The sequence below is a fragment of the Perognathus longimembris genome, chromosome 1 (genome assembly GCF_023159225.1).
Source record: "Perognathus longimembris pacificus isolate PPM17 chromosome 1, ASM2315922v1, whole genome shotgun sequence".
Classification (NCBI taxonomy): Eukaryota; Metazoa; Chordata; class Mammalia; order Rodentia; family Heteromyidae; genus Perognathus; species Perognathus longimembris.
Window position 1 is genome coordinate 54,320,174 of NC_063161.1, and position 17,714 is coordinate 54,337,887.

General features: G+C 47.9%; 1 protein-coding gene across 2 annotated transcripts in view; it reads left to right on the forward strand.

Moving 5' to 3' along the window:
• Window positions 1–17,714, forward strand: part of Faim2 (Fas apoptotic inhibitory molecule 2) — a 37,836-nt gene that overhangs the window by 16,335 nt on the left and 3,787 nt on the right. For both annotated transcript variants that reach the window (XM_048364809.1, XM_048364817.1), the window contains exons 10-11: window positions 198–293; window positions 2,502–2,555. In XM_048364809.1, coding sequence (XP_048220766.1) covers window positions 198–293; window positions 2,502–2,555 — 150 coding nt within the window. The remainder of the gene's footprint in view (window positions 1–197; window positions 294–2,501; window positions 2,556–17,714) is intronic.

Consider the following 17,714-nt stretch of genomic DNA (forward strand, 5'->3'; position numbering starts at 1 on the left):
TGGAAGCATGGCTCAGGTAGAATGCCAGCCAATGAGAAAAAGCATCAGATAGTGAGTTCAAGGAGAGAGAGAGAAAGGGGGGTGGGGGCGGGTGGACTGTGCTTCAACCTGTGGTCAGCACATGGTCCAGGGTAGGCTCAATGGGTTCAGGCCCAGCACTAACAGCCCTCTTCCTTGTCTCTCTCGTCTGTCCATAGTTTGACTTCACTTCCTGCCAGGGTGTGCTCTTCGTCCTGCTCATGACGCTCTTCTTCAGTGGCCTCATCCTGGCCATCCTCCTGCCCTTCCAATATGTGAGTGTGTCTCCAGCCTGCAGGCCCGTGGGAAGGGTGGAGGGGCCACTGCCTGGGTGCTGTCCCCTCCCGCACCTTCCAGGGCAGGCCCAGGGCCAAAGCCCTAGTTTGCCATCCTGTCCAACCCCTCTTGGCACCTGCTCCAGGCTTGTTGGCAGTATCAGCAAGCAAACAAGGAGGCCTTTCTTTCTTGGCAGGTCTGGGCACCTGCCTGGCCCCATGAGTCGCATCCGGCTTCACCTTTCCCATTTTTCCATGCCACTGGAGGGTTGAGGGAGGAGAGGGCACAAACTAAGGGTTACTAATGGGGGTGGGGATCAGCCTTGAGTCTAGAGAGGCAGAATCCTGGTGAGTGGAAGGAGGGGCAGCAGGATGGACCCAACTCCCCTTGTAGACTAGGTAATTCTCAGCTCTTCTAGTGATGTCCAGCCTGAGCTGGGGAACACCAGTGGCTACTATATAAGCACTCAGGCCACTGCAAAGACTGTAAAGGTAGATTAGGGCCTTCACAGGAAGGACACAGGTTAGAATCCTGGGAACGCAAAAGCGAGGAAGCAGCTAGGCACTTACTGGGGTACCAAATGAGCCAGGCTTGGTACTTGGTCCCCTCATCACCTACTGTGTGCCAAGGCTGGGAGGGTATTCCTTTACTCCCCAACCCATTGCCATCCTGACTAGCCCCAGCTTAGAGGCATTTGGCTCCCCATCCAGGACATCAAGATCAGTTCTGCTGGCATTTCCTTGGCTTGTTCCAGGATCCTGTTGACGAAGGGAGGGGCCGGAGCTGGCCTGGGGGCCCTCTGTGTATCTATATGAGGAAGAAGGATTACCAGAAGGAGCCCTAGAACTTCAAAGAACCCATTATTGACTGAGGTCTAGCTAATGGGATGCCTTTGTTTCCAGGAATCTTCTGGAAAGCTTCCTGGGAGGGCCCCTCAGAGGGAAAGGCTAGCATGCCTGTGGGGTTTTCACACACCGCTGGGTGCCTCTGAGACCAAGGGATAGACCTGGGGTAGCAGGTTGGGAGGGGTGCTCTTCTGGCTTCCAGACACAAGCCTTACCATGCACAACTGGCAAAGACTCCAGACTCCCCCAGCCCCACACATCCCGAATTTACATGTATCCCCTTGCAGCTGAGTTCCTTCCCCCAAGGGAGATCCACAGAACCCTGTGACCAAGAGACAGACAGACCCTGCACTGGACAAGGGTGCAGGTAAACTGGGAGGCAGAAGCAGCCCCTATCCAAACCTAGGCTGAAGAGAGGACAGGGACCTGACTGAGTGTGTCATCTTACTCTAGTCAGAGCCTGCGGTGGTAGAGAGGGAAGAAATACCAGGTCTGGCACTACAGGTTCACGCCTGTAATCCTAACTACTCAGGAGGCTAAGATCCAGAGGATCATGGCCCAAGGCCAGCCCAGGCAGAAAATTACTCGAGACTCTGTCTCCAAAATAACCAGCAAAAAAGCAGGGCTAGAGGGCTGGGAATGTGGCTTAGTGGTAGAGTGCTTGCCTAGCATGCAGGAAGCCCTGAGTTCCATTCCTCAGCACCACATAAACAGAAAAGGCCAGAAGTGGTGCTGTGGCTCAATGGTAGAGTGCTAGCCTTGAGCAAAAGAAGCTCAGGAACAGTGCTCAGGCCCTGAGTCCAAGCCCCAGAACTGGCAAAAAAGCAGGGTTAGAAGTATGGCCCATGTGGTACAGCACCAGCCAAGTAAGCAAATAGATCAATTATATAACTCTGAGTTCCAACCCCAGTACCTGAAAAATCCATTAAATAAATATTTTAAAAATCAGGTCTGGGGGGCTGGGGATATGGCCTAGTGGCGAAAGAGCTTGCCTCATATACATGAGGCCCTGGGTTCGATTCCCCAGCACCACATATACAGAAAACGGCCAGAAGTGGCGCTGTGGCTCAAGTGGCAGAGTGCTAGCCTTGAGCAAAAAGGAAGCCAGGGACAGTGCTCAGGCCCTGAGTCCAAGGCCCAGGACTGGCCAAAAAAAAAAAAAAAAAAAAAAATCAGGTCTGTTGGGAGCTTCCTGCCAGTCCCTCAAGGATTATCTTGGGGTCACCTAATGATACCACGCCACCACCATGAGCACCCACAAAATCATTAAGTGAGAGGTTGACCACATCCTCCATCCTCTGGACTCAGTCCTGCTCACTGCCCCTGTTAGCCACCCTAAGCCCAGTTTTCCTCTGCCCACAGGTACCCTGGCTCCATGCAGTCTATGCCGTGCTAGGAGCAGGTGTATTTACACTGGTAAGTTTGGCTCAGCTCCTGGGGAAAGCTTTGTGATTATCTCACCCAGTTCCTTAACCACCCCTGTCTTCGTCATAGTCCGAAGGGCATCCTTTGAAAGCACCTAGAAGTGGGGCTAGCTTAGTGCTGCCTTCGGGGAATTATGTCTGGTGTCTCAGATAGATCAGCTGACCTGGGCAGGGGGCACAGAAGAGGTGCCCCTTCCTCTTTGGAGGGGTGGGGGTAGGGAGTATCCTGACCAGTAGACTAAAGTAATGTTCTCCAAGGGCAATCTGGGAAGGAAAGCTTAGGGTCAAGGAGATTTACCTAGTGAGAGACTCTGTTAGATTGAGCTTGTTCTTTGCTTTCCCCACGGAACAGGATTGGTGATGGTGATGATGGTTATGGTAACAATAATAGCTAATATTTACTGAGCACATGCTTTGTCTGAGCAAGCTGTCTGTATAGATTCTACTGTGAGCAAATGAAGATGAGGAAGTCAAAGCTCAGTGATGTCAAATGACATACCATGGTTGTAGAGCAAGTGAGGAAGTGGTTATCTGGGAATCTGGCCCATCTGATTCCAGAGACCAACTCAGGGTCAGATGCTAGGTAGGATGTTCCTGGAAGCAGAGGTCCAAGAGACAAGTGGTCACCTGGGACAGATTCATGCCAAGAGTAATGCAACCCAGGCATTTTGCTCAGATGGGCTCCAAGCACCTACATGTGACAGTTCCGAGGACCCAACCAGACAAGTCCTCTGTGCTGCCTTCACGGGAAGGCGTCCAAATTAGACATCCATTGCCACTGGACTCAGCAGCCAGGCTCTCCCTCGCTGGCATGTTCAGCTCTACCAAGCATCCAGAGCTCCTGGCTTTAGTCACAGCCTCAAAAGCTTTCAAGTGACAGGATGTCCACCACAATCCATGGAGGGATGGAGTGCTTATAAGAACTGCCTTCTAGCCAGACACCAGTGGCTCACGCCTGTAATCCTAGCTACTTCTAGGGCTGAGATTTGAGGATTAAGGTTTGCAGCTAGCCCAGGCAGATATATCCAAGAGGCTCTTATCTCCATTTAGCCACCCAAAAGCCAGAAGTGGAGCTGTGGCTCAAGTGGTAGAGCATCAGCCTTGAGCAAAAGAGCTAAGGGACAGTGCCCAGGTCCTGAGTTCAAGCCCCAGGTCATACACAACACACAAACAAAATAAATATGCTTTCCACACTGGAAGTTCTGGGTGTTAAAGGGCCAGCATGGTGTCTTGGTCAGCAGAAGGTCTGAGACTAGGACTCAGGTGTTCTGTGCCCAACCTGATGCATTCTCAGTGTTTCTGTGGTTGTCCTCAAAGAGGACTTGTCTATTGGCTCAGAACTAAATAGAGTTAAGGAAGTCTCCAGTGATTTTTCCCCTCTGTCTCTCTGCATCTCTCTTTCTCTGTCTCTGTTCCTTACCATGGGTAAAAGGACTTGGGCCATAACTGTGAACTGTGAGCAGAGGCTTTAGGGAGTTAGATAGGGATCAAGCCAGGAATGGGGGGTGCAGTGGATTCATGCATTCATCTTTGCCACTGGTCTTAATTGAGCATCTTCTGTGTATGAAGCATGGTGTTACATACCCAAGGCCATGGTAAACAGGAAAAGCACAGTGTGTGATACTGTAGAACTCAGTGGATATGATGGAATGAACCAAGGACTGCCAGCATTGGAATCTGAGGGCTGGAAGGGTCTGAAGTTCTAAGCCTTCCTCTTAGAGTGAGAAAATCAGATTCTATAGTAATTAGACCATTGGCCCAAAATTTCCTGGGAAGATAATGGTAAAGTCAAATACATATGGGCTTGGTCAAGAACAGGGTGCCGGGGCTGGGAATATGGCCTAGTGGGAAAGTGCTCGCCTCATATACATGAAGCCCTAGGTTCGATTCCTCAGCACCAAATAAATACAAAATGGCCAGAAGTGGTGCTGTGGATCAAGTGGCAGAGTGCTAGCCTTGAGCAAAAAGAAGCCAGGGACAGTGCTCAGGCCCTGAGTCCATGCCCCAGAACTAGCAACAAAAACAAAACAAATAAATGAAAAGACCAGGGTGCCAAATTATCCCAGTCTACCTGGGCCATTCCGTTTCAGCATTGCAATTTCTACTTGTTAGGGAGCTACTAGATGCTGGGCAAATTGTGATGATTTGACACTCTCCTGGCTCCTGGAAGGACAAGTGCCCTTCCATCTAACCATATCTTACAAAGCAAAATAGTGTTCAAAAGAATTCAGTGATGGCCAGGCACAGGTGATTCATGCCTGTGATCCTAGCTACTCATGAGGCTGAGGTCTGAGGATCACTGTTCAAAGCCAGCCTGGGCAGGAAAGTCCGTGAGATTCTTATCTGCAAGTTAACCACCACAAAGCCGAAATGGAGCTGTGGCTCAAAGTGAAAGAGCACTAGCTGTTATGGGGAGGGGGTTGGAGGGACTAGCCCCCACCCCAAAATGTCACAGGGTCTGAGCAAAAATAAGTCCAGCACACAAACAAAGTTGGGAGAATTCAAGCTTTATTGCAAACACAGAAGCTGACTGGCCAGGGAGACAGTGCAGACTCGGGAGCTAACACTCTGATGCCGAACAGTCCTCAAGCCTGGGTTTATAAAGGTAAAAACCACATGCAGGTGTCTACAGATGGCTTGGCAGGAGAGGTTATAGTTGCTAAACAGTATAGAGGAAGAAATCTAAATTCTAACAGTCTTAACCTTCAACTAAGAACATCTCCATTGCAGGATGCAGATAGTAATACTGAGACAGTACTTAGCCTTGAGTCGTAGATGCAACACAACATTTGCCAGGTCAACCTGGCCCTTACTCTCCTTATCGAGACTAGTTAAAAATAAAGCATTATCCCAGACCTTGAGCAGGCCTGGGAAAGTAATGTTCAGAGATTCATTCCCATGGTTAGGGGTTTTATTTGGGGCTATACTTTAGGCTGCTTGGCCTCAGCTACTCCATCTTGGTTTGGAAATATGCATCTCCTCATCAAGCCTTGAGCGCAAAAGCTCAGGGACAGTTCCAGAGTTCAAGCGCAGAACCAGTACACACACCAAAAAAAGGATCCAGTGAGGAATTGAGCTGGGAGGAAAGAAAGGAAGGAAAGAGCAAGGGAGGGAGGGAGGGAGGAAGGGAGGGAGGAAAGGAAGGAAGGAAGGAAAGAAAGAAAACAGCTCTAGGAAGTGTGAGCCTGGGCAGTATGGTTGGGAGGTTAGCATTTACAGAGGACAGAAGAGGGGTCAAAAAGGCCTGATATCGGTCATCTACAGAGAACTCAAAAAACTAAGCCCCTCCAAGCCCAATAAACCTATTAGGAAATGGGCAAAAGAGCTAAAGAGAGACTTCACAAGAGAAGATATAAAAATGGCAAAGAAACATATGAGGAAATGCTCAACATCCCTGCTAGTAAAGGAAATGCAAATAAAAACAACCCTGAGATACCACCTCACCCCAGTTAGAATGGCCTATACTCTGAACTCAGGAAACAACAAATGCTGGAGGGGCTGTGGGGAAAGAGGAACCCTTCTCCATTGTTGGTGGGAGTGCAAATTAGTACAACCACTTTGGAGAACAGTATGGAGGTTTCTCAAAAAGCTCAATATAGACCTACCCTATGACCCAGCCATACCACTCCTAGGCATCTATCCTAAACAGCAAAATCCAAGATATCAAAAAGGCATTTGTACTTCCATGTTTATCGCGGCACAATTCACAATAGCTAAAATATGGAAACAACCCAGATGCCCCTCCACAGACAAATGGATCCAAAAAATATGGTACTTATACACAATGGAATACTACATAGCGATTAGGAATGGTGAAATACTGTTATTCGCAGGGAAATGGTCAGAACTCGAACAAATAATGTTGAGTGAGACAAGCCTAGAACACAGAAAACAAAGGGGCATGATCTCCCTGATATATGACTGTTAACAAAGGGAGACGGAGAGACAGTAGAGACCAAGTCTGTGAATACTGTATATGTTCTTGATACATTGTATATTGCATATATGTCAACCTGACCTAGACAAGGGATAGAAAAACAGGTCGTAAGATATCATAAGAAATGTACACACTGCCCTACTATGTAACTGTACCCTCTTTGCACAACACCTTGTAAAAAAATTTATGTCCAATTAATAAAAAATAAATTAAAAAAAAGAAGAGGGGTCAAGACATCAAGGGCACAGAGGGGCTGGTGGAATTGGAGGAGGGTTAGCATCATGCATAGAGAACTAGGGTGTGGACTGGGCTCTACAAAGATCAGATTAGGGCACATGTGGGAGCTGTACATACAATAGAGCTGAGTGGATGATAATCCCTTAAATCTTCTTAATAATCCCTTGTGTTATTAGAATAAAAAATAATCCCAGCCATCTGTTCCCCCTTACATGCCACATAAACACTTTCAATTCTATTGCCTCATTGGATCTCTACCACAGCTCTGGGAGGAAGGCAGCGCTGATGTAATAAAAATTGCCTGGGGCTGGGGATATAGCCTAGTGGCAAGAGTGCCTGCCTCGGATACACGAGGCCCTAGGTTCGATTCCCCAGCACCACATATACAGAAAACGGCCAGAAGCGGCGCTGTGGCTCAAGTGGCAGAGTGCTAGCCTTGAGCGGGAAGAAGCCAGGGACAGTGCTCAGGCCCTGAGTCCAAGGCCCAGGACTGGCCAAAAAAAAAAAAAAAAAAAAAGAGTCCTTTATAAAAAGAATCTCGGAGGGCTGGGAATATGGCCTAGTGGTAGAGTGCTTGCCTAGCATGCATGAAGCCCTGGGTTCCATCCCCAGCACCACACAAACAGAAGAAGCCAGAACTGGTGCTGTGGCTCAAGTGGTAGAGTGCTAGGTTGAGCACAGAGAGGCTCAGGGACAGAGTCCATGCCCTGAGTCCAAGCCCCAAGACCAGCAAATAAATAAATAATAAGAATCTAGGAGGGCTGGGGATATAGCCTAGTGGCAAGAGTGCCTGCCTCGGATACACGAGGCCCTAGGTTCGATTCCCCAGCACCACATATACAGAAAACGGCCAGAAGCGGCGCTGTGGCTCAAGTGGCAGAGTGCTAGCCTTGAGCGGGAAGAAGCCAGGGACAGTGCTCAGGCCCTGAGTCCAAGGCCCAGGACAGGCGCAAAAAAAAAAAAAAACAAGTGGTAGAGTGCTTTGAGTAAAAAAGTGCATGCTAATTCAGTGCCCAGACTCTGAGTTCAAGCCCCAGGATCAGCACTCCCGCCCCCCGCAAAAAAAAAAATAATAATAATAATAATAATGAAAAAATAGCTAAGACTGGGATGTAGATCAGTGGTAGAATCCTTGACTAGCCCACACAAGGCCCTGGATTTGATCCTCAGCATGAAGGGGGTAGAGAGTGACTCTATACTCACCATCCCTAACTCTTCTTCTCCCTCCTTCCCTCCTCCCTCCTTGTTTCACATTTCTTCTAGGGGAGATACTGGAGTTTGAACTATGGGCTTCATGCTCATGAATTCTACCACTTGAGCCCTTGGAACTTTTTTTTTTCTTCCTTCCTTCCTTCCTTCCTTCCTTTTCTTTCTTTCTTTCTTTCTTTTTCTTCTTTCTCTCTCTCTCTCCCTCCCTCCCTCTCAGTCTCTCTTCCTTTCTTTCTTTCTTTCCTTTCTTTCTTTCTTTCTTCTTTCTCTCTCCCTCCCTCCCTCTCAGTCTCTATCTTCCTTTCTTTTTCTCTCCTTCTTCCTTCCTTCCTTCCTTCCTTCCTTTCTTTCTTTCTTTCTCTTTCTCTCTTTCTTTCTTTCTTTCCTTTCTTTCTTGCTTTCTCTTTCTCTCTCTTTCTTTCTTTCTTTCTTTCTTCTTTCTCTCTCCCTCCCTCCCTCTCAGTCTCTATCTTCCTTTCTTTCTCTCTCCTTCTTTCTTTCTTCCTTCCTTCCTTCCTTCCTTTCTTTCTTTCTTTCTTTCTTTCTTTCTTTCTCTTTCTCTCTTTCTCTCTTTCTTTCCTTTCTTTCTTTCTCTTTCTCTCTCTCTCTTTCTTTCTTTCTTCTTTCTCTCTCCCTCCCTCCCTCTCAGTCTCTATCTTCCTTTCTTTCTCTCTCCTTCTTCCTTCCTTCCTTCCTTCCTTTCTTTCTTTCTTTCTTTCTCTTTCTCTTTCTTTCTCTCTCTCCCTTCCTTCCTTCCTTCCTTCCTTCCTTCCTTCCTTCCTTTCTTTCTTTCTTTCTTTCTTTCTTTCTTTCTTTCTTTCTTTCTTTCTTTCTTTCTTTCTTCCTTCCTTCCTTCCTTCCTTCCTTCCTTCCTTTCTTTCTTTCTTTCTGAGCTGAGGGCCAAACTCTGGGCCTTGCACTTTCCAGGCAAGTGCTCTTCCACTGAGCTGAATCCCCAACCCTTAACCTTAGTTATTTTTTTCAGATAGCATCTCACCTTTTTTCCAGAGCTGGTCTTTGACCCAATCCACCTACCTTTGCCTCTTATGTAGCATGGTCACTAGTACACATCACTATGTCTAGCTTATTACCTCCCCTTCCCCCCTTTTTATGCTGGTACTACCATTTGTTTTGTTTTGTTTTTTGCCAGTCCTGGGCCTTCAACTCAGGACCTGAGCACTGTCCCTGGCTTCTTTTTGCTCAAGGCTAGCACTCAGCCACTTGAGCCACAGCGTCACTTCTGGCCATTTTCTATGTATGTGGTACTGGGGAATCAAACCTAGGGCTTCATGTATACCAGGCGAGCACTTTACCACTAGGCCATATTCCCAGCCTGATACTACAGTTTGAACTCAGAGCCTTATGGTCTTGTTTAGCTTTTCCAGTCAAAAATGTCACCTTACCATTTGAGCCACACCTCCATTCCAGCTTTTTGCTGGTTAATTGGAGAAAGAATCTCACCACACATTTGTCTACCCAGGTTAGTTTCTGTGATCCTCAGATCTCAGCCTCCTGAGTAGCTGGGATTCCAGGTATGAGCCACATGTACCTGGATAATTCTTCCCTGCTTAACCATTATGTATGTATACATGTATGTGGTGCTCAAGATTGAACCCAAAGCCTTGTGCATGCTAAGCATACACTAAACCACTGAGCCACACCCTCAGTCCACTTAACCCTCTTCAAAATGTGCTCATTTGGATCACCAATGGCCGCCACATTGTTGATCTAGCAGTCAGTCACAATCTCCCTCTTACCCACACTCAGCAGGGCTTGATACAAATGACTGTTCCTCCCCAGAAGCATGTTTTTTCCTTGGGTGTCCAGGCAACCCTTCACATAGTCTTTCTCTAGCCTGCTCCATAGTGCTACCTGCCCTGGGCAGGCCCTGGCTTTTCTCTTTCCTCCTCCCTCCCTAGGAGCTCAGGCACTCCCAATGCTTTGAATACCATCCTTTATGCTGCTGGCATCCATTGTCATCTCCAGCCTGAAACTCTTGAGTTCCAGACAAGGATGTCCCATGGCCTAATCAATGTCACCCCTCATCTGAAGTTTAATAGATACGGCCAAATCAACCTTGAAGTACTTACCTCCTGCTCTTTCCCAGGATGCCTGCTTCTGCCACAACCTTCCTATCTTCTAGTCACTCAGGACAAACACCTTGGTGACATTCTTGACTTCCCCTTTGTTTATACCTCTCAGAAACCTAACAACACATTCTATATCTCTAACTCCTGTTTTTTTCTTTTTCTTTCTTTTTTTTTTTTTTTTTGGCCCAAGACCAAGATTTGAACTCAATACCTGACACTTTCACTTATTGGCTAGCATTCTACCAATGGAGCTGTGCCTCCAACCCCTCTGTCTCCTGTGTAGAATCTGAGTGGTGTTCTATCTACCTTCATGGTCTATGCTGGTGCCAGCTGCTATGACCTTCTACCAGGGCCATGGTCTTCTGTGGGCCAGTTTCCTCTGCTGGGCACACAGCCTCCTTCACACTGCAGCAGCAGCTGGAGTGAAGCAGGTCAGAGCATTTCCTGCTTGGTGTCCAGCAGTTGCTTCCCACAGGACATCTCTGATGTCCCCTTCACCCACTCTGCTGCAACCACACCAACCCCTTGCTGCCTGAGCACGGAAGTGTCAGTCCATACCTGTACATGTTAAGCATGTCCTGCACCACAGAGCCCCTCCCTCAGCCCACCCAACTTTTTCAAAGTGCTCTCATCCACCTAGCCACTCCAAAGCCTGAGATATGAGGAGTGTGGCTCAAAGCCAGCCTGGGCAGAAAATCCATGAGACACCTATCTCCAATTAACCATTAAAGTGCTGGAAATGGAGCTGTGGTTCAAATGGCAGAGCACCACCCTTGAGAGGAAAAAAAAATCTAAAGGACAGCACCCATGCTCTGAGTTCAAATCCCAATAATGGCACACAAATAAAAGTGCCCTCATTCAGATCACCATTGCTTCTGTTGTTAAATCGAACAGTCAAATGTGGTAGAGTCGAATGCAAATACATCTTTCCTGCCCTAGAGCGCTGCCCTGTTTTGCCCTTTGGGGGCTCTGTGAGTTCTGTATCCCCCTTCTCCGAAGGTCTGCTTCATGTACAGTGGCCCATGCCATGGCACTTGCAGATGCTTTTTGGATGAATGGATGCCTGGAAGGTGTGGCGTTGTGCAGGGCAGGTCCCCTGAGGTGCTAAGATGGCCTGGTTGCACAGCTGAATGAGGCAGTGCCCAGGCAGTCTCCTGTGAGTCACAGGGAGGAGAAGGAGGAACTGAGGTGCTCAATTACCTCCTAATGTCTCATTCAATCAACACACCAGAAAGCCTTGGTTGGGATCATGTTGCAGGTTACATAAACAGTGGTCAAGAGAGTTCGTGGGTAGGTCCATCTGGTTGGAGGAGGGAAGACAGGCTCTTTGGTGCCTCGGTGCAGAGGAAAGTCAAGGACAGGGGCAGCCAGGCTCCTCCCACCTTCTCTTAGTTTTGGGTGGACAGGGTCCTCAGTGGTCACCCTATAAGAACTGAAATCCCTCTGTCTTCTCACAAACTCCACCTCAACAGCATGCTCTGGCCTTATGCCTACTCCTTCCAGCATCACTTGTTCTGTGGCTTCCTCCTGGTTCCAGCCCAGCACCCTTTGTGCTCTCCTCTTGCCCATCCTGGCATCCCCCAGCCTGGCCTGGGGGATTCTCAGCAAAAACAAAAAGGTGGAGGGGGCTGGGAATGTGGCTTAGTGGTAGAGTGCTTGCCTAGCATACATGAAGCCCTGGGTTCAATTCCTCAGCACCATATAAACAGAAAAAGCCAGAAGTGGTACTGCGGCTCAAGTGGTAGAGCAATAGCCTTGAGCAAAAAGAAGCTCAGGGACATTGCCCAAGCCCTAAGTGCAAGCCCCAGGACTAGCAAAAAGAAAAAAAAAGTGAGGGGGGGGCTCTGTCTCATAGCACTGTAGCTAGACAAGAATTGCAGGCTGCAGTCAGCAAGACTACATGTGAAGAAAGGGGTGTAGAGTGAGTCAGATGAGGTCCCCAGACTTCTAGAAGGATCTTCCATACCAGCCTAGTTTTAGAGGGAGAACCCAGTGATTTTTCTCACTCCTTCCTAAAAGACTCTGCGGTCTTGGAGAGTAGGCCCGCTCAGCTAGACTGAGCTGTAGTTGAAGGGTGTGGAGCCTGGGCTTCTCCGGGCTCTGATACTATCCTGAGGAACAAGCCCTTCCTAGGCCTGACCCATGTCCAGTGCCTTGGGTTTTCAGCCTTCCTCCTCCCCCCACTGGATGCCAGAACTCAAATGCCAGTTGAAGTGGGTGAGTCAGCTGAACTGCACTGCCTTGAAGAGGCATTGGACACATTGTCTTCTCCCTCTAGTGCCCTCTCCTTAGGTGTGTGCGTGCGTGTGTGTGTGTGTGTGTGTGTGTGTGTGTGTGTATGTAAACTTATAGGCTGGACTGGGATGATGGGGCAGACAGGACTGTGAAGCTGAGGCAGAATGGAGGGGGGAGGGAGAGGCAAGGGGATCAAGTGCCTTAGCCAACTGGTTTCTAGCAAGAGCTGAGCCTCCAGGGTCTCTGTGACTTGGAAAGTTGCTCCATTTTAGAGTTGGGCCATCTTTGGGGAAACTAAGGCCTCTGAGTCAAGCAAATCAGGAAGCCAGGCCCTTAAAACCTAGGAGACCCAAGGGGAAAAATAGGAATAGGATTTTAGAAATCAAGTGGTGAGCCTGTCAGGAGCAGAAATTTTCCATCCCTGCCCAGCCTGGCCAATTTGAGGATCTCAGGAGTCACTGGGAATTGCAGAGAAACAAATCAGTCAGCCGACTTAGGGAAAGATTAATGAAAAATCACGTGCATAGGCCAGGAACTGGAAGAACAGCTAAGAGGCCATGTCCCAGAGTCAGGAAGAGAGTGACAGGAAGGCGTGCGTTGTCAAGGTTAGGCACTGTGGGGCCTGATAGATGAGCCAGGCTTGAAGGATGCTTTGTAGAAATGCTGGATGGTGACCCTAACATAGCCATTTGTCTTCAGACCCTACAGAGGCCCAGAGAGAGCAAGTATACACACACACACAAACACACACACACACACACACACACAAGAATACTGTCATTTCTTCACACCTAAATCTACTCCTCAACCTGCCTTTCTCATTCAGTTCTGTGATATAAATACCACCCTGTTCTCGATTAGGACACACTTGGAGGTAATTGTGGCGGTGCAATCCAAGGCTCTAGTGTGATTTTTCATTCTGAGTTTAGAGGTTCTTTTGCATTGGGGGTTTACATAAGCCGGAAAAGATCGGTGAGAGACAGAGTCTGTCACCCACCCTCTGCCACAGGCTGCCGTCCCTGAAGTCTCACTCAGCCACCTGGAAATGGAGTGGCTTCCTCCCTGGGAGGGGTGAGAGGGCGTGGACAATGACCAGTGAGCAAGTGCCCCCTCCCGGTCCTCACCTGGGGGGGGGGGGTAACTAATCCTTTGGACCCATGCCCTGCTCACACCTGGGTATTCATGCAATCTGACAGAGGGTGGTGAAAGAATGCCCCTATTTCTAAGGGGGGAGGGCTGAAAGAGGGGAGGTTTGGAAGTCCTGCTCAGTGCTAGGAGAACCCACACCTGCAAGCCACCAAGGCAGGGACAGAGAGACTACTGTTCTCATATCACCTTAAATGGGACTCTCCAGAGTAGAGCCAGGAAGAGGTACTATGGGCAGAACCAGGGGAGTGTTTGTGAGTGGGAAGAAACTAGCCAACTGGCTAGTGCACTGCATATTCAAGGCCTCATTCAACCTTACCACTGGGTGACCTTGGTCAAGCGATTTGACCTTTCTGTATTTCAGTTGGCTCATCTTTAAAGTGGGAGCAATGTTACCTGCTTCACAAAGCTGTTGTAATGGCTAGGATCATAGACAAAAGAGAGAGCGAGAAAAGGAAATTTGGCCTAGCCCTTGGCACATGGTTGGTGGTAGCTGTTATTCTTATCTTAAATATTAACCTTTTATTTGGGGGACTAAGGTTTGAAGCCAAGGGACCAGCTTCCACACCCTTCTGTGTCACACCAATTCTATAGCTGTGTGAATTGGTCAAATTAGCTGATATCTCTGTGCTTCCAATTTTCATTTGTAAAATGGGGGCAAGAATGCTGTCTATGCTCTGAGTTGTCACAACTTTTAAGTGAATTGATAGATGTAAAACTCTTAGGAAAAATGTAGTGGATTATCCTTGATGGAGAACTTGGGTTTTTTGTTTAGATTTTTTTTTGTTTTGTTTGTTCCAGTACTAGGGCTTGAACTCAGGGTCTAGACACTATCCCTTAGCATTTTTGCTCAAGGCCAGGGCTCTGCCACTTGAGACATAGATCCACTTAGAGTATTTTGGTGGTTAATTAGAGATAAAAGTCTCTTGGACTTTTCTGCCTGGGCTGGGTTTGAACCATGATCTTCCTCCTGAGTAGCTAGCCTTGTAGGCATGTGCCACCAACACTTGGCTAGTTAGGTTTCTTGACACAGAGATTCATGATGTAACTCAAAATGGCCTTGAATCAGCTATGTAGATCAGGATAGCCTCAACTCATGATCCTCTGATTTCCTTATGTACCAACATGCTCAATGACTCTTACTGTTAAGAATAGCTTCGAACCCAGGTCTATGTATCTACCAGCCTGTGTTCTCAAGCACTATAATTGAATTCATGCCCATTCTCATATGGTTATGTGACACTTACAGATCTGCTTATATCCCCTCCTTTCATTCTGGACCAGAATTTCTGGCTAGAATGCCTGCTAGACTCTGACTCTTTAGAGGCTTATCTCTAGGTGCAATTGTTGCCTGTGCCATTTAAGGCAATGAAATCGATGAAGGGGAGAGAAGGATTTTCCACTGACATCAGGCTAGATATGGAACTGAGACCTCTCAGCAGCCTCTTGTCACACCCCTGCTGCTTTATACCGCTGTCTTGCATCTCTGAGGCCCAGGACTTACAGCTGGCAATGTTTTAAGAATCCCCCGATCCTGCTGCAATCTATGTGATGCACACCTATAACCCAGCACTCAGGAGGCAGAGACAGGATGAGTATGAGTTAAATCCCAGCGTGGGCTACAGAGCAGACCCTGCCTTAAAAAAACAACAACGAACAAACAAACAAAGAACCCAATCCCCCAATCCCAAAGCACAGACCACCTCATATGGCAAGACCTGGTGGATTTCTCCCCCCCGCCCCCCCCATACCATGATTGCCCTGGAGCCCTAAGACCTGAGTTTGTCTTCTTGGCTGTATGACTTGAGACAATCCCTTTTACTCTCTGTGCTTTATAATTCAACACCTGTCAAAGAGACTTACAGTGAGAACTGACTGGCATATATATATATATATATATATATATATGTTTTTAATTATTATTTTTTTTTGTTGGTCGTGGGGCTTGAACTCTGGGCCTGAGCGCTGTCCCTGAGCTCTTCAGCTCAAGGCTAGCACTCTACCACTTGAGCCACAGTGCCACTTCTGGTTTTCTGGTGGTTAATTGGAGATAAGGGTCTCACTAACTTTCCTGCCTGGACTGGCTTTGAACCACCATCCTCAGATCTCAACCTCCTGAGTAGCTAGGATTACAGACATGAGCCACCGGCACCCAGCATGTTCAATTTTTTTCTAAAGTGTGTTGCAGGACACCGATGGCTTATTCCTGTAGTCCTAGCTACTCAGGAAGCTGAGATCTGAGGACTGTAGTTCAAAGCCAGCCTAGGTAGGAAAGCCCTTGAAACTCATGTCTCCAACTAATCACAAAAAAATAACAAAATTAAAAAAGCCAGAAGAGCAGCTGTGGCTTAAGTGGTAGAGCATCACCTTTGGGAAAGAAAGCTAAAGGACAGTTTCCAGGCCCCGAGTTCAAGTCCCAGCATGCGTGTGCATGTGTACGCACACACACACACAGAGGATTAAATATAGTTAACACCATTTAGAACATGCTCTCCTCCCAGCTTTCACATAGTCATACTTACAGGCAGTAGAATCTTTGTCCAGACCTTTCTAAAGAGATCTTTACTATACAGGCTCCTAGGACCTATATAGTTTTATGGGATGCTAGGGGCTTTTCTGCAGCTGGCTTTTTTCCTTGTGCTAGCAAGAATCAAAGCTGTTTCCACCTCAGTGCCTCTGCCAGTTTAGTTAGCCAGCCCCCTGTTGAGAGTTTGGGTTGTTTCCAGCAAATCACTGTTAGAAGCAGCCTTCGAGAATGGCCTGGAACTCACCCCTCTGTGCACCCCTGCTGGCATTGCTGTAGGAGGGACTCAGTCCACGAGTTTCTTTTTATGCTGGTTCAACACATTGCAACCCTGGCTCTTTGTATTTGGTGCCTGTCCATTGCTAGCCGTTCCATGGCATGGCTCTCTCAGGGTCCCTAAACCTCTCATCTGAGGCTGAGTGGGGGGAAGGAAGGAAGCAGACATAAACCTGGGTCCTGACAGAGCAGGGTCAGGCCAGGTGTGTAGTTGTGGACCTGAGTAGATGCAGGCCTGGCCAGTAGGGAAGCTCAGGGCAGTGCTCCTCTGGCCCACCTGCCCTCCCCCCCTGTCCCCCCCCAACCAGGTTCCAGCTCCAGATAAGTGACCGTCAGCAAGTCACTGGTCACTCCCTTGCTTCATATAATAGTAGCCATGCCCTTGCAATGGGCTATTCCATTAAAAGTGTCCTAGTATCCTCATCCTGCCACTGCCTGTCACTCCCACTCTATATGCTTCTCTGAGGGTTCTTGTGTTCAGATAGCTCACCCAGACACCTGCTGTTCTGTGGTTGTTTGTTGATTTGCAGGTTTTTATTTGGGAAGATGTGTGTGTGTGTGCATGCTGGACTGGAGCTTGAACTCAGGGACTAGGCACTGTCCATTAGCTTTTTCACTTAAGGCTGGTGCCCTATCTCTTGAGCCACAACGCCACTTTTGGCTTTTTGTTGGTTAACTGCAGATAAGAGTCTCAAGGACTTTCCTGCCCAGGCTGACTTTGAACTGTGATCTTCAGATCTCAGCCTTCTGAGTAGCTAAGATTGCAGGCTTGAGCCAGCACTGTCTCACCCCTGCTACTTTTTAAGGTGTTGGCAATCAACCCAGTTTTTAACTCAATTTAAAACTAAAATGTTAAAATAAATAAAACCTAAGATGTCAGCAGTAACCGAGATAATCAGCTCTTAACTAAGACCCTTGCCAACAGTGCTTTCCATCACAGGGAGAGCCCAGTCTATTACTTTCCTTTGTAATAAATTGGTGTTCAGACCAGAATCTCTGATAGCTCTGTGACCTCATTAAGCTGTCAGTACTATTAGGGCAGACATAGTAGGTACTCAGTAAATGCTGAGAAGAAATGAGTGGAAAGCCTCCTATGGACTCACAGGCATGAGGTTTCAGTGATGGAACCAGGCAGTGGGGGTAACACTTGGAGCAGGCCATCCCCCCTAGCACCATGGAGATAAGCACCAAAGCCAGAGAGCAAGGGCAGAGGCCACCATCATTCCATTCCTCTTCTTGGAGAGAAAAGCCAAACTGGCTGCTCGGAGGCCTCCTTGGAGAGGCCACCCCAAGACCTGATTAAGGGCCAAGCCTTCTAGGTTGAGAGATTCAATTTCATTAGTTCACCCAGGGGTGACCAGACTCTGGGAAATCAACCAAGCAAGCTACTGATTGATAAGCCAGCTCAGAAATGTATTAACTTATGCTGGCAGCTGTGACTGCTAAACAGCCTATAGCATTGAGTTTGTCTCTCTCTTCTCTCTGTCTCTCTCTCTC